General features: G+C 34.2%; 1 protein-coding gene across 1 annotated transcript in view; it reads right to left on the bottom strand.

The window, feature by feature from the left end:
• Nucleotides 1-7,489: 7,489 nt before the first annotated feature.
• The window catches only part of LOC129227948 (probable cytochrome P450 301a1, mitochondrial), a 35,948-nt gene continuing 18,433 nt past the window's right edge, over nucleotides 7,490-25,004 (bottom strand). Inside the window, exons 5-6 of the mRNA XM_054862570.1 lie at nucleotides 13,004-13,169; nucleotides 7,490-7,495 (exon numbers count right to left, since the gene is read on the bottom strand). Coding sequence (XP_054718545.1) covers nucleotides 7,490-7,495; nucleotides 13,004-13,169 — 172 coding nt within the window. The remainder of the gene's footprint in view (nucleotides 7,496-13,003; nucleotides 13,170-25,004) is intronic.

Below are 25,004 nucleotides of genomic sequence, written 5' to 3'. Positions count from 1 at the left end.
CTTTACATCTCGCAAATGATTTTTTTAAAGAGGGGGGGGGGGGATTCGGAATTTGAAGAACAAATATTCTTTTTTTTAGGGGAGCAAGACTTCATGTTTTCAAACCAAGATTTAAATTAGGACCCTACTCTAATTTTCAGCAAATAAATCATACATTTGAGGAGTGCATTAGTACTTCCTCGAAAGCAATGAGCTTAAAAGTGCTGCGTAGCTGCAAAAGAAAATAATAAGACATGGATTGTATACGTAGTTCTCTGTATCGAAGCATTTATTTGTTTCTGTAATTCTATTTAACAAGATTATTAAGTTTTTTTCCCTGCAATATTTAGTTACTTAAATAACAATTTATTTTTTATATTTTAATATTTTTTTCATTCTAGGATAACAGCTCTATACATAGAAGCTCTTTAGCGCGTGCCTGGTTAGAAGAAAATGGCATCAATCAAATGGCATGGCCTAGTAATGCAGCCGATTTGAACCCCATCGAAAACGTTTGGGCGTTATGGAAACGGCAAATCCAATTTCCATTAAATCCAAACGCAGATGAACTTTGGGATGCTGCTCTTATTTCATGGGAAAATCTAAAAAGAGATCCGGACATTGTAAACAGTCTTATAGATTCTATGCCGCCAAGGCTGTAAGAAGTTATCGATTGCAGAGGGGATTATACCTCATACTAATTTTAAGCCGAACTGCAAGAGTGTTGCAATTTTTCTTTCCTTTTAAAAACAAATTTTAACCTTTTGATTTGTTTCAAAAGTTTTTGAAAATAAAAAAAACTTTATCAAAGCCACACTTTTTTCTATGAGACTAATGGCTGCATGATTAAATGAGCAATCAAACATGTTCAAATTATGAAATTAAAAAAAAAGTTCCATAACTTTCAATTAGTTATAATTAGATTTTTTCAACAACAAACCATGCGAGAGACCACCAGATCCCATCCTTTTTTCTAGTGTTAAACCGAGCTCAATACACAAGACACTGGGGGGAAAAAAAACTGAACAGGATAGACAAAAACTTTCAATATTTGAGCTGTTTTTCAAAAAAAAAAAGTTTTCTACCCTAAATCAATATTATCGACGAAAAAGTACAAAATTACGAAAAAAAAGAAAGAAAAAGAACTTTAAAAATCCATGATTTGAGCAGGATAATCGCGATATTTTGTTTGATTACATTCCGTTGCTTGATAGGTTGTGACCTTAAAAGTATCATTTTCAATGTGAAGGCGGTCCCTTAATGGTTTTTCGTTAATAACTTCTGTTCTACTGAACGGAATACAATGAAATTTAGTACCCAGGCTGCATTTTGCTGCCTAAATGTAATTATGTAGAAAAAAATAGGGGTTCCTATTGGAAAATTAAGACTTCGTGCTAATTTCACTTTGTATATGGTCCCTTATGAAAATTTTACTCATGTAGTTTTAGAGAGGACTTAAAACCATGTCGGATGACACCTTTCTTTTTTTTCTAGCATGTATAATGGCTGAATAATTCAAAGTGTTTCGTTTTTTTTTCTATGACTGTACATAACTCAACTGCACCCTGGGGTGTCCACCTGGGGGGGGGGGGGGGGGCGGCTCATGGCGCAGACTGCGCCATTGAAATATTTAGGGGGTGTTTTGAGGGGTATTTTTTCCCATTTTTAGGTTGGGGCTCTTGTCTTTGGGGGCATGGTCTTCAAGATATTTAGGGGGGGGGGTGTACCCTTGCTCTTAGTGCGGGTATGGATCAATGCCTCCAAATTTGCAATTTCACGTCAAATCAATCAAAAAATGAATAAATTTTTGACCTCACCAGTTCCGATTTTAACGAAAATTGGTGTGACGGACATATTTGATAAGATAAGTAATCCTGCCAATTTTTAGAATTCTACTTTAAAAATTTTACAAAAAACAGAACTGTCAAAAAACTGAAAAAGTACGAAAAATAACGAAAAGTTGTGATATACAAATGACTGTGACTTCTTTTATATTAACAGTAGAATAAAAATTCGAAAACCATTGTTAAGATAGATAATAGGGCTTTCTATTAATATAAAACATGCATAAGTTTCAAGGTTATTCACCGTGACTTTTGACCATGAATACCTAAAAACATGCCCCCTTTGATTTTCTTCAAATATATATATATATATATATATATATATATATATATATATATATATATATATATATATATATATATATATATATATATATTTCATAGATCTAACACTATTCTTCCACTACACTAAAACTTAGACTGGGATCGCAATAACAAGGTACTGAAAAAAAAAAAAACCAGGAATGTTTACATTGTGGAATCATGCGTCAGGTTAGTCACTAACTTGACCTCCTCACCATTCCCGATTTTAATTAAATTTTGTGTGAAGGACACATATGACAAGATAAGTAATCCTGCCACATTTCAGAACTCTACTTCAAAAATCTTACGAAATACAAGTCTGTTGAAAACTGAACAAGTACGGAAAAAAAAAACGAAAAATTGTGATAGACGAATGACTGTAACTTCTCTCCTAACTCTAGCAGAATATGAATTCAAAAAACATTGTAAAGATAAAGAATAGAGCTTTCAATTGATATAAAACATGACTTTTTGACCTAAAGTTTAAGTTTCAAGGTCATTCATTCACCGTGACTTTTGACCTTGAATATTTCGAAACACGCCCAAGATTTTATTTCCAAGATTTGTTGCTAATTACAGATAAAAAGTTCTTTCACATTCTAGCTCTTATTTAAGAAACCTGTTAATTTATCAAAATATGCATACTTTATGAAGAATACGCCAAAAAATTAAAACAGAAATATTAAGACAGAAAAAATAAAACATCTAACAAAAATATGCAAACATTCCTGATTTTTTGCACTCCTTTGCGGGTCCCATTGCGGTCCCAGTCTACGTTTTGGTGCAGTGGAAGAACGATGTTGGAGTTATAAAATATTTTTTTTTTTTTTTTGAAGAAATTCTAAGGGGGCGTGTTTTGAGATATTCAAGATCAAAAGTCACGCTGAATGACCTTGAAACTTAAACCTGTAGTTAGAAAATTCATGTTTGATATCATGTTTTGAATTTCTATTCTACTATAATTAGGATAGAAGTTACAGTCATTTGCGTGTCACAACTTTTCGTTTAGTTCGCACTTTGTAAGTTTTTAACAGCGCTGTTTTTCGCAAAATTTTTGAAGTAGAATTCTGAAAATTAGCAGGATTACTTTTCTTGTCACGTGTGTCCTTCACATGAGATTTCATTTAAATCGGAATTCGTGAGGAGGTCAAGAAGGTGACTGACCTAATAAATGGAATTCCACAATATGTAAAACATGTAAACATCCCTGATTTTTTAAGTACCTTGTCATTGCGATCCCAGTCAAAGTTTCAGTGCAGTGGAAGAATAGTGCCAGAGCTATGAAATATATTTTTTTTTTTGAAAAAAATCTAAGGGGGTGTGTTTTGAAATATTCAAGGTCAAAAGTCACGGTGAGAGACCATGAAACGTAAACTTGTCGTGATATAGACATGTTTCATATCAATAGAAAGCTCTTTATTTTAGCTTTTCAATGGTTCTTAAATTTTTTTTCTACTATAATTAGGAGCGAAGTTAAAGTCATTTGTATGTCACAACTTTTCGTTTTTTTCGTAATTTTTCAATTTTTTTTAACAGTCCTGTATTTTATAAAATTTTCAAAGTAGAATTCTAAAAATTGACAGGGTTACTTATCTTGTCATATGTGTCCCTCACACCAAATTTCGTTGAAATCGGAAATAATGAGGTCAAGAACGTGATTGATCTGACATAGAGAATTACCGTATTATGATTTCTTTTTTGACTTCCAGTTGAATTTATGCAATAGACATTATAAATAGTTAAAAGACTATCCCCAACCGTACTTTTGAAATCTCGATAATCCATTAAACATGTCTCTTGTGAGCATTAATTCAATGCTCGCGAGGGACAGAATATTTAAGTAGCGAACAACAAAGGTATGTAAGTGAACTATATAAATAGAGTTTTGAGTAAAGAGCGTTCAAAGATAAGGTCTGTGCAGGCTTTCATTGAAATTTTTTCTAAATCATGCTGCATAGATGCACCTACCATAGCCGTAAGTCCCATTATTTACCACCAGACAGAGGAGAAATTCAGCTACCTTGTATTGGTTATCTTCAAATTTTAAATAACATCCATTTGCTTCTCACTGCCTGATTTAAAGATAGATGTTGATGTTCTGTAGACAGTGGCGGCGATTCGTGGGAGAGGGGGGTACTTTTTATGGGGGTTCATTTATTATTTTTATTTTCCAATTTAGCAACCAAAACTGGAAATTGTAAAAAAAGCACTTGTCAAAATTTTCAGATCAAAATTTGCTCTATTTAGCATAGCAGTACCTGCACAGCGATGCCCGTGCTAAAAAAATAATGGAAGTCCGTTGAATAAAAAAAATGACACCCCTTCACCTCTGATGTGAAATGGTCATTTTTCTTTGTATAAATTGACTACACAACGTTTCAAAAAAAAAAAAAAAAAAGTATTAAAGTTTCTTTGGAATGTAAAACTATTCGTCAAATCATTGAATTAGATTTACAGCTGCTTTAAAACTCTATTTAGCGAGAGAAGCGGTTTTTACTGCAATTTAAAATATTTCGCCAAACAAACGAACAAACAAAAAAATATCAAATAATATCTTTCAAACGTAAAAATAATTTCGCAACTCTATTGTTTGTCGCCAAACTCGATCAGCAACCACGCAATCATAATCCATCCGTCTAACGAAAAAAAAAGAAAAAAAAAAAAAAAAAATCCCGCGGAACATTCAAAAATCATCGTCGGAAAAAAAGAAGAAAATGTCGTACATTTCTCTCGGATAAAAACAAATCAAAAGTTTCTTTTCTTTCAAAACAAATCGCCAAAACAATGAATTATATTTACGGTTGCTTTAAAACAATAATCCTAGACTGAACTGCTCAGCGCCTAACGCGCCAAGCGACCACGCTACCGGAACCCAGCATATTTGTGAGTGAAGCAGATGTTTTTTCTTTGGCAATAATAAATGTTTCGCCAAACAAACAAAAAAGTATGAAATCACATTTGAAGTAGCTTTCAAATCTTTATACATTAAGAGCTGCGTTGCCCGGCTTTGCCCGTTCTACCTTGAGAATAAAAATTGTGTCAAGTGACATATATTAAACAATCGGGCTTAAATAAAAGAAAAAAAACATGCAAAATTACCATTCCAAACAATGACAACAGATATTATACTTTTAAGAAATTAAAGTGCAAAAGAGATGGATTTTAAAAGCGTAACCATGGAAACACGAAATAAAAAAAGTTTAAGAAATTCAATGAAAAATAAGGAAAAAACAATGGATTCAAAAAGCGTAACCGTGGAAACGCGAAAATAAAATGGCTGACAACCTGAATCAAAACGACATTTTTCGAACTTTATTTGAAAACGCTTGTAACTTTTTTTTCCTTTGAAGACAGAAGCTAAGTTTTTCGACCATATGGTCGAGAGAGATCTGGAGTAAAAAAAATGTCGCTTTTTCCAATGGTGTCAAAAAGAAAACTGTGGGACAATTCCTTCACTTTTTTTTTGATAGATTTAATGAAGAAAGTACTGCCTAAATTTCAACTAAGCCTAAAAAAATTCGAGCTGAAAATGCAAATTACTCCCGCCGTAATTAAGTTAGAGCATTGCAATAAATTGTTTAAAACGCGGAAAATTCTACCCTTTCCAACGATACGTAATATTAATATGTGCAAGTAATTTTTCACTCCCATATTCGGGAATTTATGTGAAATTTGGGCCTATAATTGGAATAAAAAAAAGAACTATTTATCGGATTTTTTCTAATTATAGCCTATGTCACCCAATAAGAAAGCACCTTTCATATAGTGAAGGAATTTTTCAAATAGGTGCAGTGGTTCCGGAGATTACCTCGAACATATAAAGACACAAAAATCCGCCCTCTCTATAATATTAGTATAGATATCTGTTTACGAAGCATTATTTAGCACAAGCAGTAACTTTTACTTTATGTATTCATTGTTTAGATATTAGAAAATCAATTGTTTTATTTAAGAAAGCCACACTTGTTTAATGAAATCATTACCAAGTGTTTGTGACATCTCAAAATACTTTGGGGTAAAAAATGTAAGTCTAATTCAGTGTTTCTTCGGGAAAAGTTATTGCGTACATTATTCTACAGAATCTTAAGAAAAACGTGGGTTAAGCTGTCAGATTTATATCAATTACCTCTCATATGGTCTCAAAACCAGACTGAGCAAAGTTTTGTACTTTTTTTTTCTCTCTTTTTTTCTCTTTCATTTTTTTGCTGCTACCAAAAATCCTATAACTTTTAGTTTTTTTTTCTTTGCCCCCCTCACTTTTCAACCTTAATCGCCACCTCCGGCTGTAGATATATAAACTACAGTAAGTTTAAAAACCTCGCTGACAAATTTGGCTGCTTAACATACTCTTCAGTAAGGGAGCAAAGTCGCAACTTCAATACTTCTTTAACAACATGCATGGCAAGAGTTATGCATCTTGCCAAACGTGGCCACGCACTGCAGTGGCTTATTCTGCCGAATGATAAACGACTCGATAATAGGCTTTGTTATTTCAGTAGAGCAGGGATCAATCCCTAGGTCGCGACCTTAAGTGGGGTCGTGAGCATTTCTTTTGGGATCGTGACATTACCTCTACTTTTAAAATGAAAGAATTTTAATTAGCAGTATCTTTTTTTTTTTGTAAATAAGTTAAAATTGTGGTTATATTAAAAATAAATGTAGTATGTAATTTAAAATTTTGTCTAGGAAGTTGTCATTGAGCTCCTATTGATATAAATGTTAATTGTATTTATTATGTGTTTCTTTTTTTTTTAACTCAAAAAAAAAAAAAAAAACGCTTTTTAAACAATTCGTCTTGAACACAAATGCCTGTCGAATACGAATAACAATATGTGTGCAAAATGTTTGAAAGTGTTGATATGTGTATTCTAAAATACAGTAAGTATTTTTCTGATTTCAACAATTTTTTTTACACGCGTTAGGCGCATAAATAAATGTCTCAAGCACCGTGAGTTTTATGCAAAACATGCGCAAAGAGAATGAATGTATTATATACTCCCTATACAGATAGAAGGTAAACATGTGGGGTTGCGGGTTGTTTAATGAAAAAAAATGGAGTTGCGACGTGCAAAAGGTTGGAAAAAATTGCAATAGAGATTTGGCAGCGATCAATCGGTTGGATTTTTCTTAGATAAAATTCAGATTCGGGGAGATGCTGGCGAATAAAGTTAAAGTAAGTCTCACAGCAGGAATGGTGTTATACCATAAGTCTCACAGCAGGAATGGTGTTATACAATGAGTCTAACAGCAGGAATGGTGTTACACAAAAAAACATCATTTATGCGTTGTTCAAGGGACAGGGGTCAAACGACGTGGAAATGAAAACGATGTATAATCGCGAAGTTGATTTTATTTTTGCCAGTTCAACCCTGCTAATGCATTTAATACAAATATAACTGTTTTAAAGACATAATGAAGTTCTCTTTTTTTATGGAACAAGCATAAATTTTTCTGTAATGACTCTATATCAAAGAAAATAAGTGATTTGTTTTCACGAAAGAGTCATGAATGCGAAGTAAATTATACCATAGTTGTACATCCAGTACACTTGTTTTCCAATGTATATTTTCAATAACATTGAATTATATTCGGCGGTGATAAAAATGTACATGCAGACATTTAGCATGTTTCTTTCTTTCTTTTTTTTTTTTTTAAGTGCTGATTGACTCTGAGCATTTATTATCACTTTATGAATTGAATCAAGTTAAGCACTTGTGCTTTGAGAAAAAAAAATCAATACAATCATTTGTGTCTTTAAAAAGAACCTGGTGTGATTTCGCCCACACCTGAATCACCCAATTATAAAACCGAAAAATAATTTCAAAGAAAATTTTTCAACTTATGGAGGGGAAAAATGGCTTATAACCGATATTTCGCGACGCATAAGCAATACACTTTTGAATAAGAGCGCATCGTGACTTTTTAAAAACGACGTTTTATCGATAAACGTATAAACGATACTTTACTGTACATACACTGTAAAAAAAAAATCCGAAGCATTATTATATTATTTCCATGGAACGTTTTGGGATTTCCCAGGTTTTCATCCACTTCCTGTGAAAATCAATTATCTTTGTCAAAAAGTTTCTTGAATTGCTTCAAGTTGCACGAATGTTGACTTCTCACTACTGTGAAAATGTTTTTAGCTCCCAGTTTCAATATTAACTGAGCGTATTTATTGTACATATCGGCTTCGTATTGGCTACGGCCCGTTCAGATTGATTAAACCTCAGGCAGAGCAAATTAACTTTCTGGGTTCCGTAGTATTGTAAAAATTGCAGGGAAGGGGCCAATCATTAACTGAGTAAGCACGATTTTGGCGTTTTTTGACCCCCCTCCCCCAAGTAAGGGTACGTAAGACTTTTCAAACCCCTCCCCCTTTTCTTACGTAAGATTCCGTTTCGTTTTTCAAAATAAGGAAATAACGAAGCACTGGAATCGTTATTAAATTCACTATTATTAAATTAAACCTTTTTGTCTAAGGAAATATGTAATAAAAGGTTGGAATCTAGAGTAAATGATTTTCGACATTTTTTTGTGTATGATGCGATACTCGTTAAAAACAAAACATGCCATACGTAGTGCGATTCTTTTATTATATTTTACACTATTCATTCTTTGTAAAAGAAATAAAAAACAGCTCATCATATGTTTTTTACCTTTCAGACGCAAGTGAAATGTAATCTCTGTCGAACCATTTGACCACGCGATTCCTAATGTAAAATATCGACTTGGAAAATATTACGTTAGAATGGGTTTGAACCTGCCCCCCCCCTCCCCCAAAGTAAGGGTATGTAGAAATTTTCCACCCCCCTGCCTCTGGACCCTTACGTAATTAATGAATGGCCCTAAGGTGGATTCTTACTTATAAATTAGGAAATTTGCTTTTAGAGTTTTCCTGGTTTATTTGGAAGGTTGCAAGCTTTTTTATTAAACCTCTTTCAGTGAAGGATCCAAAACCTTCCCAAGTTTTCTCTGAAGGTTTTAAAAGCGCAAAAGATTTCAACCGCGTAGATTTTTGATTTCTTCATAAATATTCCAGAATAATGACATGAAAATATTCCTGTTTTTTTTTGTCAAGATATGTTACTTTCAGAAATTGGGCATATTAGCTGCTCGTTATTTTCCTGGAACGTGTTTGAATCGTTTTAACAATGCAATGGTGAAATACACCGCCAGCTCAGTCATTTCCAGCCGACGACTGCAGTTTCGTGCTTATTAGCACTCATTAGCCCGGCATAGAAAAGTGACTGAGTTGGAGATGGAAAATCTCTTAACGAAGCCAAGAGTGCGAAACAAACTGGTAGCTAATACAAAATTAGCAGACCAGACGAGTGACCGGGCTGGAAATGACTGAGCTGGCGGTGTACAGTGGTGGACAAAATTATAGACTCAATTTTTTTTTTTTTTTTTTCAATTACAACATGACTCAGTTTAAATTATTTTCATTGAAGTAAAGATGAATAGTTGAAGAAATAGTTCAAAAATTAGTACATCTTATCAATTAAATTAAAAAATTCACAAAATTAGAAAATTTGCAAATTTAATATTTTATCATTACGTGAAACCTGGACAAAAGTATAAACTCAAAGGTAAAAAATCCAGGATTACGAGAAAGTTTCGTTCGAAAATGTTAATTTAACGCCATAGAATGAATAAATGTTGCCATCAGTAATTGCTAAAAATTTTGTTTTTGGAAATTTATGAGAAACATATAAATGCATCGCTGGACAAAATTATAAACTCATTTTTTTTTTCATTTTTTCAATCATAATTTAATTCAGTTAAAAAGTTTTTTGCACCAGTAAAGATAAATAACTCTCTCAGCATGGTAAAGCAGGATTGGCATTTCTTAATGGAAGATAAAACGCTGAAGATTACCAATTAATACTGGAAGATCATCTCTTACCTTTTGCTCATCTGATTCCTGGAGGTAACTGGTTATTTTAGCAAGATAACGCGAGTGTACACACAGCGAAAAGACAAAAGAATGGTTCAAGCGCTGGGGTATCAAAGTTATCACACGGCGAGCTCGTAGTCCGGATCTTAATCCCATTGAAAATCTTTGGGGGACCACAGTTCGCAAATTTTATCATGATTGGCACCAGTACCAAACCACAGAGGAATTAAAAAGGGCAATATTTTCAGCATGGAACCATATGCCACTGCAGCTGTTGGAAACTCTTGTGAAATCTACATGCCCATTCGCATATTCGAGGTAATTCAGAAAACTGGGGGCCCAACTCGTTTTCAAAAGTTTGTAGTTTACACTAATGGCTAGATTTAATGCAGTGTTAATTTTTAAAACATTTCAAATATTGATTTTTTTTTTTTCAATTTATCCATGTTAATGCAAAATTACATTTTCCTAAATCTATGCTTTTGTTTTACTGAAGTAATTGCTAATTTAACTTAATTAAACTCAAAAGAATAAATAAATAAATAAAATTTTGTCAGCTTATAATTGTGTTTATGCAGTATTGTAAGTTTGTAATTTTTTAATTCAGCATTGGTTCATTTTTGGATATTAAATGATTAAGTATTTGAATAAAATTTAAAATTCTACCACACTTCAGAGCTTCTTACTTTTGAGTTGATACTTTTGTCCATTTTATAATTGTGTTTATGCAGTATTGTAAGTTTGTAAGTTTGTAATTCAGCATTGGTTCATTTTTGGATATTAAATGATGAAGTATTTGAATAAAATTCTACCAAACTTCAGAGTTTCTTACTTTTGAGTTGATACTTTTGTCCAAATTTCATGTATTATAAAGATATTAAGGTTGAGATTTTTTTAAATTAAATTATTTATTTTATAAAGTTTATGAATTATACTGAATTTAAAACCATTTAGTCAGTTGTTTATCTTTACTGGAACAAAAAGTTTTTTAACAGAGTTAAATTATGATTGAAAAAATGAAAAAAAAGTGAGTTTATAATTTTGTCCAGCGGTGCATTTATATGTTTCTCATTAATTTCCAAAAACAAAACTTTTAGCAATCACCGATGGCAACATTTATTCATTCTATGTCGTTAAATTAACATTTTGGAACGAAACTTTCTCGTAATCCTGGATTTTTTACATCTGAGTTTATACTTTTGTCCAGGTTTCACGTAATGATAAAATATTAAATTTGCAAATTTTATAATTTTATGAATTTATTAATTTAATTGATAAGGTGTACTAATTTTAGAACTATTTTTTTTAACTATTCATCTTTACTTCAATGAAAATAATTTAGACTGAGTCATGTCGTAATTGAAACAAAAGAAAAAATATTGAGTCTATAATTTTGTCCACCACTGTATTTCACGTTTTCTGCTTTAGCCCTGGCTAATGGGCGGTAATTTACTGAATGTAATGGTTTTAAGAAAAAGCTTTTAAATCAGCTTTTTCTTAAAACCATTAGTTGCTTCCATTGAAAGTTTACAGTGACTCTTTTGGTTGCTGAAGTTCAGGGTGCTTCACTTTTCCACTCGCGCAGCACACTCTCAGCAGTTCCCATTTTAATGTTATTACTGTGAAGTGCAGATAACTTTAATCAACTTTTTCTATTTTAACGAACTGTCGTAGTAAATTCTTTGAATATCGGAATCTTATAAATATGATTTGAAGCTTGATCACTCAAAATCGCTTATGGTAGCTCCAATTATTTCTATAATTATTTATTTAAACGCATGACAAGAATAATCTACATTTAGTTGAATCCAATTAAATTTTTTTATCACCTTTTATTAGTCAATTATTATTTCTTTTTGGCTTCTGAAACACTTATTTCAGCCTCTCAGAACGGAGTTTTAAGATAGACGTTGTTTGATTTATTCGTAAAATAAATAAGACGTCGTTATATTATCAAGGATGATATTATGACGATGAATATCGGTTTGATTTTAGTAATTCTTTGATGCTGCGTCAAAAATGGCGACGACTTTTGTTTCAACGTGAGCCAAGCATTACAGACGTTTAAAGAATCTGACACGGCAGTGGCGCCAATTAGAGGCCTACAACCTCTTCAAAGACCTTGGTTTTGACATTATTGTCTATATATATATATATCTATATATATATATATATATATATATATATATATATATATATATATATATATATATATATATATATATATATATATATATATATATATATATATATATATATATATATATATATATATACTGACTGCGCAGGTAATTATACTTCTAATTAAATTTTAAGCGAAATGTTAGAATGCTGCTGCGCTTAAATCTGCAACAGTGAGACTCTTTTTTTCCAAGTCGAAGGGGGGAAGCGGATAGCACAAATTACTTTTAACAAAACCTTACTTAAAGTTACCGTACTATCGCGAGTAGCTTAAGTTACTTCACTTGAAAAAAGAATTTGAAATTTAATCAATTCCCTTGCATTAATAGATAAATTTTGACTTGGAGAGTACCATTTTATGCGTATTGGCGATCCCTGGATCGATTTCTGCTAATATCTTTTAAACTATTGGCCAGAAAGCAATGAAATTTGGAACTCTAGTTCTTTTAGTCACATAAGCTCATTAAACTGTTTCCATACACTAGATTCATTCTTTGACAAATGTCCACTACACTCTTACTCCGCAAGAAACAAACAATACTTCGCAATTCACAATTGGCTGGAAAATAAATAAATAGTCTTGTCTACGTGACTGCAGTTCAGAAAAAACTGAAGAGTTGAACTCTGCAGTGACAGCGAGTGCAGAAAACGATGTTCAGCCACAACAATGGATATCATCCATCAGCCGCATGCTTGATTGTCACAGTGTGCTATCGGAGGTTTAAAGAAAAAAAAAATCTAGTATGTGTCGTTAAGCAGCTTTGAAAAAATCGTTCAAATAAATATGAAATCTTACCGTATCAATACCTGCCATGAGCATATCGGCAACTGTCACCATGGCACCAGAAAGGTCCAACCCTTTTTCCAATAGAAGTGTTTGCAGCAAAGTCAACTCTTTGTCTTCATGCTCTTCATTGGCCTTTAGTTCGTTCAATGCATTATTAATGTATCTGAAGGCGATTCTAAAAAAATATTAAAAGCATTGGAGCGTGGTAATGTTAGTGTGTAAGCTTATGCAGTTTACTTAACTTGAAATTTTATGTATTTCTAGTGAAAATCATTCACTTATTTGCTTCAATGATTGGCTGAACCATCGAAATTTAACGCGTAAATATCATGAAAGGAAGCCCTCAATCTCGAACCCATAAAGCGTTTTGAGAAAAAGTAGACGCAGGGCCTAATTACTGAATAGGCCAATTAGGCCGTGGCCTAGGGCCCAAATTTTTGGGGCCCCCAAATGGCTATTTTTGTTTTAACCAATAGCTAAAGCTGTTTTCGGCAGTGGCTAAAATTGCAAGGGTTGACTACACAGGAGCCCCGATAAAGTATATGGCCTAGGGCCCTCTCATATCTTTATCGGGCTCTGGGCAGACTTACACAAAATTCAGTGTGTCCGCAAATTCATGGTGCTTTTTTGACTGGTTGCAAGAAAGCAACAAAACAAGATAGAAATGTGAAATTTTCATCAAATATAAGAAAAACTCTTCAAGTTTCCGTAGTGTGATGCGTTGACGGGTTCGTACACAGGTGATGACGCAACACTACGAACTGCGCCGGAGCGGATCCGCCCACGTCCAGGCGAGTCGATTTGTGGACGGTACGGAGAAAGGTTCAATATGTCTCCAGAAGGTGTCGCATTTCAATATTAGGAGAGTTTTTTTTCTTTTTTAATTGGTGAAGATTACATTTTGTATCTTGTGTTGTTGCTTTTCTGTGAACGGTCAAAAGCACACCAAGCTTTTACGGAAACTATTTAAGCGATTATAGATTTTCTTCTGCATTGGAGTAACACCTAGAAAAATTCCTGCCTGCATGTTTTACTTCATTAATTATAAAAATTAAGAAGTAAAAAAGAAGTGATCGAAAGAAAATAAAATTTGATATAAGCATGCAAGAAAAAGAACTTCCACTTCTCTCTCTGAAATTGAAAAAGAAAAAAAAAGAAAGAAAGATAGATAGATCGATAGAAGAATGTACCCAATGAAAATTTGGGTGCGTTACAAAATGCTATTTGAATTAAGTAAAGAAATTATCGACTGCAGATTTCAAATTATTTAAAATTTTTTTGTTGCCAACCCAGCACATTCAGAGTTTTCCTCCTTTTTTGCACCTTCTTTGCATGTAATGTATTAGGCGTTTCGCACCAAAGGCAGCTCAATCCATTTTGAAAAAAATTACAGGTGAAATAAAGCATGTATCACGCTCTGCCCACTTAGTTTTTCCAAAGGAATTCATTTTCATTTGAATTCAGCTTGTTTTGGACCTTAATTGGTTTCAGTGGCGTCAGTAGGCTGGAGATGCTATATAGATAGGTCGACGCATCAGCTTAAGTTTAGCCATTTTGGATCGGACTTTTCATTGTTGCGCTGCTAAGGTTACCAAAGCAAAACTTTAGGTTTCACCAAAATTTTGCCAATTTGCCGAAAATTATGTTTTATTTAATACAAATTCGCGTGCCGCTAATGATTGCTCACAGTGAACAATCACCAAACAAGATCACTCACCAGTAAAGACAGATCCTCCAACACGAGCTTCGATCCTAATTGGCTAATCTTAAGCTGATGCAGCGGCTCGTACATATAGGGGTCTTAAGGCGGGCGACTCGCCTTGGTTGACACTCGTCTGAGGGGTGACACCCGAAGTAGAAACGCAAGTTATTGAAAAACATGAAGCTAAAATGCATTTTTAAGGCTGCAAATTTGAAAATTTTCCAGGGGGTAAACCCCCGAACCTCCCACTTTTATTTGTTTTTTGTACTTAGCCAACTTGAAATTTCGTTATAACACACATGCAGTTTTTTTTGAAAATTGCGTAAATTTTATGTTTTTATAAAATTTTAATTGACTTTTTTTTGCGTTTAGAAAGGAGGGGTTGACACCACAAATCACCGCCAGGGTGTCACCCCTGCTAGGTACTCTACTGATTGGTTTACATATACATTTTTTCGTTTTTCTTTCGAATTTCATTTAACTTTATGTTTTATCTCCATTTCATGAGATAAAACATAAGTATAAGTAAAAGATGTATTAGTCCTTATGATCAAAATTGAGAATTGAATACTGTTTGTAATAATCAGTGGCGCCGACTCCATAGGGCCTGAGAGGGCCCAAGCCCCCTTAAAAACATTTTTTTAGGGGGCAGAGCCCCCCCCCCCCCCCAAAAAAATCAAAAAAATTAATAGTTTTACAATGCTTTCTAAACTCCCAAATTTATCTTTTATTTTCCTTGTTTGAAGATAGTTTACCTTGTAAAACACATTCAGTAATGAGTTAAAACAAATAATTATTACGGTAGTAAGCAGGTTAACTGAAAACGAGTGGTGTGAATAATGACAGTGTTACGGTGCTGCAAGAACACTTGGAATTTGTCCAGTGCGCGAACTTTCGGGTCAAGTCTGCTGCCGGTGGACAGCGCTGCGGCGCGCTCATCTACACTGTAAAAAAAAAAAAAAAAATCAGATACGTTATTATGTATTTGTGTGTTACGATTCGGGATTTTAATAATTTTTATCCACTTCCTGGAAAAATCAAGCATCATTGTCAAAAAGGTTCCTGGAATTGCTAGAAGTCGCACGAATGCACACTTTTCCCTGTTGTGAAAAATATTTTTAGCTCCCAGTTTAAAGATTAACTGAGCGTATTTATAAAATGTATCGGTTTCATTTCAACTACGGCCTGTCCATGCTAATTAAGCTCCCGGAGGGAGCGAATAAGTATGGACAACGTTGCTTTACAAGAATTGCAAGCGAGTAAAATTCTCGTTCCTTGCCAGCAATTCTGCTTAGCTTTGGTCATGTTTGCAATAATGCTCTTGGAACTTCCTTGATAAATCAGGAAGATGCTGAGCTATTATATTATATCTTCTTTAGTTTACTCGAATTTTCCAGAGACACAACTGCCTTTTAACGAAAATATCTCTAATTTTTTTTAGTAGGCTTCCAAGATAATGTTCGGAAGGTTACTGAATTTCAGTGAAAAACGTTCCTGGATTTTGCAAGATATGCTACTGGCAGAAATTGGGCACACCAGCTGCCCATTATTTCCCAGGAACGTTCCTGAATCGTTTTTACAGTGTATGTGTTGCTGATCTGGAAAAAATATATGAGGGTTTGATTTGTATATTAAGTGAGAGGCGTGATAGTTTTGAATACTTTTGGGAATTGTGTTTAAAAGAAAAACCTTCACAAAATGATGATACTTCGCTTCCTCGGAATCAAAGTATACTAATGAAGTATGAAAACAGCGAAGCCAGCTCACCGCACACTTTAAAAATTCCAAAGGGGTACGACAAGGCACTTTACATTGAGGTTTGTGAAATGGTGCAATCTTGCATTACTGGGCGGTTACATCAACTGGACTCAAGTAGTTCATTGCAGTTGAACAAGAGTGCTTGCTTTTATTAAACGGAGGTGAAACAAATTTTGAAAAATCAACTGAGTTTTTCAAAAATGACCTACACATTGCGAGACTGCGTTTACACTCGAATATGTTAGCCGATATCACTAATGAAAAAACAACTGGTTTTAAAAATCATGCTTAAATTAAAGTACCTTTTTACGAAAATACTGTGCATGATTGTATTTATTTTTTCCTTTTTTCAAAATCAAAAAATATGTGTCAGGCTTGTCGAGTTTTTTGGGGGATCTAATGCTGATTATATGACTTTAAAATGCTTAAAAAATACTTTAAAACTCACTTTTTTTCATCTCAAATTTGGAAAATTCCCCGCTGCAAGATCTCTCGGTTTGTCCCTCCCCCATTTTTTATTTTAAGTCGGCGTCTCTAGGAGTGCCCTTCCATGCAAGTCAAGTGTCCTACCTAAAATCAATGCCTAGCTACGGTACAGCACTGCTCCCCATAAAATAGAACAAAAAAAAAAAAAAAAAAAAAAGTCTCTTACTAAGACAAGTGACATGATTTAGTTGAACCAGAAAATTTGTAAACCAATTTTCAGATTATTTTACTTCGAAAACACCATGTCACATACTGTTTGTTTATAAAATTATACACACCAGAAAATGTGGCATTTTCAAGGTACGAAAATCTGACCTTTATTTAAGATGGGGGGGGGGGGGGGGGCACTTCCGAGGTTTTACCTAACCCCCTAAACCCCAATTGCTAAAATGTTCTGTACGTTGCGCCAGAGGAAAAATTTCCACGTACACAAAAAAACCGTAATTTTATGTGTGTAAAAACAAGCCACACAACATCATTGAGTTTTCAGCCAAAACTATTTTTATTATTATCGTTCCATCGAACAAGACAAAAACTGCGCCCTCTATATTAAAGTAGAAGTTAAGAATTAAAGTAGAAGTTATTAAAATAGAAATATAATCAAACATTCTCCCCGCCCTGTCAAGAGTCATTCTTGACAGTCAACTGGTAACAGTACTAATTTAGATATAGATCGTCTGAACAGTCCACAGTTTGTTTTAATGTCCACCACGCGTGTCTTAAAGTCAGCTCCAGGATGTACAGCTACAACTCGTCCCATAGTCCAAGATCCAGGGGGACCACTGTCCTTAAGAAGAACTATATTCCCTTCTCTTACATTTGGCTGTGGCATTCGCTACTTGACCCGCGACTGTAGAGTTGATAAGTAGTCTCTTTTCCAGGATTTCCAAAACCCATTTCTCATGGACTGCACTAAATTCCATCTGGAGGAATAAGAAAGATTATTTACCGGAGTATCATCAAGGGGACTAAGAAGAACATCTCCTATAAGAAAATGAGATGGCGTCAGGACTTGAACTTCCAAGCTACTGTCGCTAGTAGCAACTAGTGGACGGGAGTTGAGGCATGCTTCAATTTGGGTCAATAAAGTGGTTGTCTCTTCAAAAGTTAATACTGTTTCGCCAATGACTCTTTTCAAATGAAATTTCATAGATTTAACTGCTGCTTCCCAAAGCCCGCCAAAGTGCGGAGAAGCAGGTGGATTAAAATGAAATTCAATATTGGACTGAGATAAGAAAAAAGCAATGTCCTCATTTTCATTCACAGATAACAAAAACTTCTGAATGTCGTTGAGCTTCCGTTCAGCTCCAACAAAATTTCGACCATTGTCACAAAATATATGACGCGGTGCTCCTCGACGGGAACTAAATCTTCGTAATGCTGCTAGGAAATTATCTGCGGACAAATCACTTGCTGCTTCTAAGTGGACGGCTTTTGTTGCAAAACACACAATAATTGCAACATATCCCTTTGTAGTTTTTGATCCGCTTCCTTTATTAAATTTCAAAACAAAAGGACCTGCGTAGTCGATTCCCGTGTTTAAGAAAGGACGTGCAGGTGTCACCCTTGCTTCGGGCAGATCTCCCATTATTTGAGTAGTTTTTGCTTGCCTATACCGTGTACAAGTAATGCAATTGTTAATAACTTTCTTAACGAGTTTTTTGCAATTGATGATCCAAAATCTGTCTGAGAATATTTGTTAGCAGTGTTTGTCCAGCATGAAGGTGAATCAAATGATATTGCCGAATTAGAAGACTACTGATTTTGTGATCCGCTGGTAATATCCAAGGATGCTTTGCATCAAACGGCAACAATGACTTTTGCAATCTTCCGCCCACCCGTAATGCATCATTTTCATCAATGAAAGGATTTAATGGGAGTAGTGGGCTTTTAGTTGAAATAGCTTTGTTATTTCTTAATAAGTGCAGTTCCTTGGAAAATGATAAACTTTGAACAAACAAAATAATTTTCAACATAGCCATATTTCTTTCAACAGAAGTTATGGGAATACAAGTTGCAGCCTTCAACTTTAAGTTATTCTTCTTACACCTATTAATAAATCTCAAACAGTAAGCTACAATACCAACTATTTTAGATAAAGAAGAAAAACTATCAAACAGTTTTTCAAAGAAATTGTCTTTGTTTTCTGATAAATTGCAATTTAATACTTTAAGCTTTTTTTCCGCTAGTGTGTTTTTGTTTTCTTGCACCTGAATGGCTTCAGGCCAATCCTTTGAATCTTTGAGTAGCCAAGGTGGGCCGTTCCACCACAAATTGCAATCAATTAAAAAATTAGCATTTAGTCCGCGTGAGGCAATATCTGCCGGGTTCTCTTTTGATTTCACGTAGCCCCAGTTTTTGAATGGAATTATTTCCAAAATTTCCGATGCTCTATTAGCTACGAACTGTTTCCATTTACGGGGATGGCTACCTAACCAAGCTAAAACTACTGTAGAATCAGTCCAAGCAAAAATTTCTATTTCAAAATCTTTCAATGCAACTTGAACAGACTGCAGAAGACGCGCTAATAATCTTGCAGCATTCAATTCCAAACGTGGGATTGAAATTTGTTTAATCGGACAAACTTTTGTTTTTGCAACCATCAAACTGGATTTTCTTGAACCGTCTGCTGTGGTTTGCATCGTATATATTGCAGCAGCATACGCTAATTCCGATGCATCGGAAAATCCATGAATTTGAATTGATTTATGCGTATTTAACCACCTTGGAATCTTCATTAAATTAACAGATGATAGATTTTCTTGAAATTTTTCCAATCCTTTTGTAACTCATTTGGCAGAGCTGTATCCCAATCTAAATTATGTAACCATAATTTTCGATAAAATATTTTAACTATTACAGTACAAGGAGATAAAAGTCCTAATGGATCAAATATCTTCGCAGATTCTGAGAGAATGTGTCTTTTTGTTACTAAATGCTCTTCACGAAAGGCAATTTTAAACGTGAAGCAATCCGAATTCGAGTCCCAATAAAGTCCTAAAACTTTTGATTCCTTACTTGGCAGAATTCGAACCTCTGCTAAATTTCTCGAATCAGACTCAATGTGATTTAAAATTTCTTCCGCGTTTGATCTCCATTTTCTGAGATGAAAACTATATGAACCTAGTAATTCAGTCAACTCAGAACAAATTTTAATACCTTCACTTATATTATTTACACCCGATAACAAATCATCCATGTAAAAGTCATTTAAAATAACTTTCGAAAGAAGTGGATTTTCTGTTTCGCAGTTCATTGCTATTTGTTGCAGCACTCTGGTTGCCAAAAATGGGGCCGATGCAGTTCCGTATGTTAAAGTACGCAATTTTAATTCCTGCATTTGAGACTTTGAATTGTTTCTCCATAATATGAGCTGATAGTTTTGGTCTTCCTTAGATACCCACACCTGTCTATACATTTTAGCAATGTCTGCAGTAAAAACAAACTCATACATGCGAAAGTTCAACAAAATTGAAAATAAGTCTCTCTGAACGATTGGACCAACACCCAAAACAGAATTTAATGAGACCGATGTCGAAGTTTTACTTGACGCATCGAAAACCACCCTTAGCTAAGTAGTTACACTATCAGGCTTTAAAACTGCATGATGAGGTAAAAAATAATGTTTTCCTGGATCTGTTAAGCTTGCAGGAACCATGTGACCCATGTCTTCATATTCCCCCATAAACCCTTTATATTCTTGTTCTAGCATTTCATCCTTTTTAAATTTGCGTTCCATAGCAAATAAGCGTGAAATTGCGGCAGCTTTTGATTCACCCAACATATCTTTTGATTTATAGAACGGAAGTTTAACTTCAAATTTCCCATCTTCCAAAATTTTATGAGTATTTTCAAAATTACTTTCACAAAACTGTTCTTCATCCGTCAAAACCTTTTCTTTATAATTTATTTCTTCTTTCCAAAACTCCTGCAGTGTTTTGTCAATATTTATTTCCGAATGCATGTTAATTAAATTTATCTCTCTTGAATCACCTGCTTGCGATTTTAGTTTACCTGAGATAACCCATCCAAAAACTGTATTTTGAGCTATTGGTTCATTTTTAGCTCCTATAATTTTCCCAGGACGAAATGTCTGAAACACATAATCTGCTCTGATTATTACATCAATAGGTCCAGGCTGTTGGAACCGAGGATCCGCTAAATCAATACCTTTTAAATAACTTAAGTTACTAGTATCCAATTGTTCCGACGGTAAGTTCGCTGTCAATTTATTTGGAACAAATGCCTGAACGTTCAATTTAGGGGCCTTTTCTTGGGTTTTCGAATGAATAGTTAAATTTACTACGCCTCGAGTTGTGTCCGCTTTGCTTCCTCCTATGCCGTTTATTGAGATTCTAGCATTTTTTCTTTTTAAATTTAATCTTTGTAAACAACTTTCCGAAATAAAAGAGGCCATAGATTCAGAGTCGAGCAAAATACGACAGTCTTGAGACTGTTCTGACGAATCATTAATTTTTACAACTGCCGTAGGCAATAAAGCACTACCCGAATGTTCATTTGTGTTGACCGAAAGGTTTGAATTCTCAGTTTCCTCTACAGAGTATTTATTACTGCTTGAGAAAACTTGCAACGAATTTTTAGAACTCTCATGTAATAATGTATTGTGTTTTTGTTTACAAATACGACATAGAAAATTACTAGTGCAACTTTTAGCATTATGCTGCTTGAAACACACGAAGCATAAACCACTTTTATACACAAAACTTCTTCTAGATTCAACATCCATCAGTTTAAATTTCATACAATTGTGTAAACCATGCCCCTCCTTACATTTAGGACACATTTGCTTTAAATTACTAATTAAATTTGCTTTGACAACTTTATCCGGTTTTGACACCCATTTCTAATTATTTTCTTCATCAATACTTCTAATGATGAACATCTTTCATTCAAAAACTGAATAAATTCCTCAAACTTAGGGAATTCCTTATCACAAGTCTTTTGCGACCAAATTTGATGCGTTTCACAATCCAACTTTTGCAAAAGCAAGTATATAAGTCATGGATCGCGTAATGTTGCTTCATTATGCAATGACTTTAAACCCCTAATTACCTCATCAGAGGTATCTGCCGATTGTCGTAAATTACAACCATTTACTTTAATAATATTAGGCTGCTCAATAAATGTTTTCAATAAAGAATTAACAATCTGTTTCTTTTTATCATATCTATTAAGCAATTTTTGCCACGCTTCATCATAACCATTTTCACATACCGGAATATGCTTAATTATAGCAGCTGGCTCTTCTAACAATAAACCTTTCAAATACTGAAATTTCTGTACTTTGCTTAAAGATTCATTACCATGTACTGTTGAAACATATAAATCTTTGAAACTGAGCCAGTCTGTATAATTACCATTAAACGATGGAATATTAAGCCGTGGCAATTTAAAATCACCCTTAATAGAATGCACTGGATTAATATTCCTAGAAATAACATTTTCATTAATAACAATTTCATCCAACAAATTTTGCAATTTGACTCTGGTATCGAAATACAGTTCCGTAAATTCTTCAATTTCCGAATCTTTTTCAGGCACAAGCCCATCATATTTATCAAAATCTTTAAACGCTTCTTCTACTTTTTCCAATCTAATAAGAATATCATTTTTAGATAACACAGATTGCAATGAATTGCGAATTCTGGTTAATGAGACTTTAGCTCGCTCACGGAGCTTTTTTGCTTCTGTATTTTCCATACCAAAGTCAGCGGCTTTTTCTCATTCCATAAAAATTCAAGAAAAGATTATACTTATCTTTCCAATTTTTTATTCAGACATCTCGCCGGTGCCTCCAATTTTATGTACGTTGCGCCATAGGAAAAATTTCCACGTACACGAAAAAACCGTAATTTTATGTGTGTAAAAACAAGCCACACAACATCATTGAGTTTTCAGCCAAAACTATTTTTATTATTATCGTTCCATCGAACAAGACAAAAACTGTGCCCCATAGACTAATAATAAGAGTAGACCGAGCTATGGCAACCCTTTTGCTGCTCATAAACCAAACCATGTGACTGGTGGATATCCTAGCAACAGCGGGCGTTAATCGTAGCAGACGATCAACGCCAACGCGAAATAAAATAAATAGAATTGATGGAACACGGAAGAATGATCTTTTATGGAGTCCAATTTGTAAATTTGTTATTCTAATTTGTAAATATTTTGTTAATATAGTGAGTTTTTCGTTTAGATAGTATTGTGCATTTTCTTTAGTCAATTTCAATAACTCTCTAAGCAATAAAAGATGCAAGCGACCAAGAAGAATCAGCAAACGGTAAGATTTTTACCTACAGTTTCAATTTAAGATACCGATTAGTACATTTTTGCGTTAACGCAAAACGTTTACGCCATTTCGTTCACGCCAACGCTGACAGCTCCAAATGAAATAAAAGTTACCGAAAACTGATCAAAAACTATTACTAATGTCAAAATAATGCATAACTAAAAGAAAAACAGTTCAATCTCTGCACCTGGAAGTTTTTTTTAATGAAAACACATTGTCTTAAAATACATGTCGAGTGCCAAACTATAGATAATGCTGCCATCTAGCAACCATGCTGCCAAAGTCTTCGCCAAGCCCTTCCACTAGTCACATGATACATCTATGAACCAATTTTCTTCATCAGCAAGAATGAGAAAGCTCGGTCTACTCTTATTATTAGTCTATGCTGTGCCCTCTATATTAAAGTAGAAGTTAAGAATTAAAGTAGAAGTTATTAAAATAGAAATATAATCAAACATGTTCAAAATCAGATGCAGAGTTAAGATATTGAAAGTTTGAAGCAAAAATAAAAATGAGTCCAAAAATTCAAAATTTAAAATTTTATACGGCCCCGGGTCCCCTAACATATATTTAGGGAAATAATCTCCATTGAAAAATAATTCCATCACAAAAAGTTTGAAATTAGTACGACAAATGTTCAGCGAGATATGAAACGCAGAGTTTTGTGACTTACACCACTTTTCACTCGCCGTAAATAACGCCTTTTGTGGGAAAATAGTTCATAAGTGTTTAAAATTGTATGTGTGTATACAGTGGTTTTTCAAATTGTTCGAGGTTATGTAGTGTGATTTTGCGTATCACGGCATAACATTTACATTTATTTTTGATTAGCAATGAAAAATATAAATACCTTGTTTTTCTTACTTTGACGAACTGTCATTCTTCTGAAAGGACGATAAGTATCTACCTCATTTTCTGTATGGTCATTTAAAACTTTAAACTAGAATATCTCCTTGAGTTTTGGTCGCACAAATGTTAAGTTTTGAAGTGAAAACTTCTTTAAGCGCATTGAGCACTTTTGAGGTGGGGAAAAACCGTCCATTTTACGACATCTAAAAGCCGTCACCTCACCAACGCTTGGAATACAGCGCACGCGCGGTTCGCTCTGCTCCTTTACGTGCGATATTTTCGGTAAGATTACGCGGCTCAGTGGCACGATCGGCAGCGTGCAGGGGCGCATCCAGAAATATTTGTAAGGGGGGTCGACGTTATATCTCCTGCGTAAAAAAGCTTCTTTTAAGCAGGGGAGCTCATCCTCCCTCCCCCATGAGATGAAAACCCATTCAAATACCCCCTACCTATAATTTTTCAATGGTTAAGCTCATTAGAGATGATTGTGCTTTGGTTAAAAAAAAGAAATGAAAATAGCAATAACCCATTCAAACGAACCCAGTCAATCCTTTGAATTGTGACGCGCTGAGAAGAACTATCTTACAGAACGAAGCAAAAAACAGATAAACATTGATTCCATGTACTATTTTTTCGAATCTAAAAATTTGAAGATTGGTAATATAATCAGAATAAAATTCTTGTCACAGATAGGAGGGTCAGCTGACCCTTTGACCCTCCCCTGAATCCGCCCCTGGCAGCGTGTGAGTTTCAAAGAATCGAGCTAGCTACCCGTCGTGAGTTCGATCCTCACCGTCATATTATATTTCTGAAGTGAATATATCTCTAGGCGTTGGGTATTTTTTCAGATGAGAAAAAAACAATGTTTAGGATATCGGTGAGACAATATGTTTGCCGTTGCCACT

This window comes from Uloborus diversus, chromosome 8 (assembly GCF_026930045.1).
Source record: "Uloborus diversus isolate 005 chromosome 8, Udiv.v.3.1, whole genome shotgun sequence".
Classification (NCBI taxonomy): Eukaryota; Metazoa; Arthropoda; class Arachnida; order Araneae; family Uloboridae; genus Uloborus; species Uloborus diversus.
This window is presented reverse-complemented; position numbering and strand designations above follow the sequence as displayed.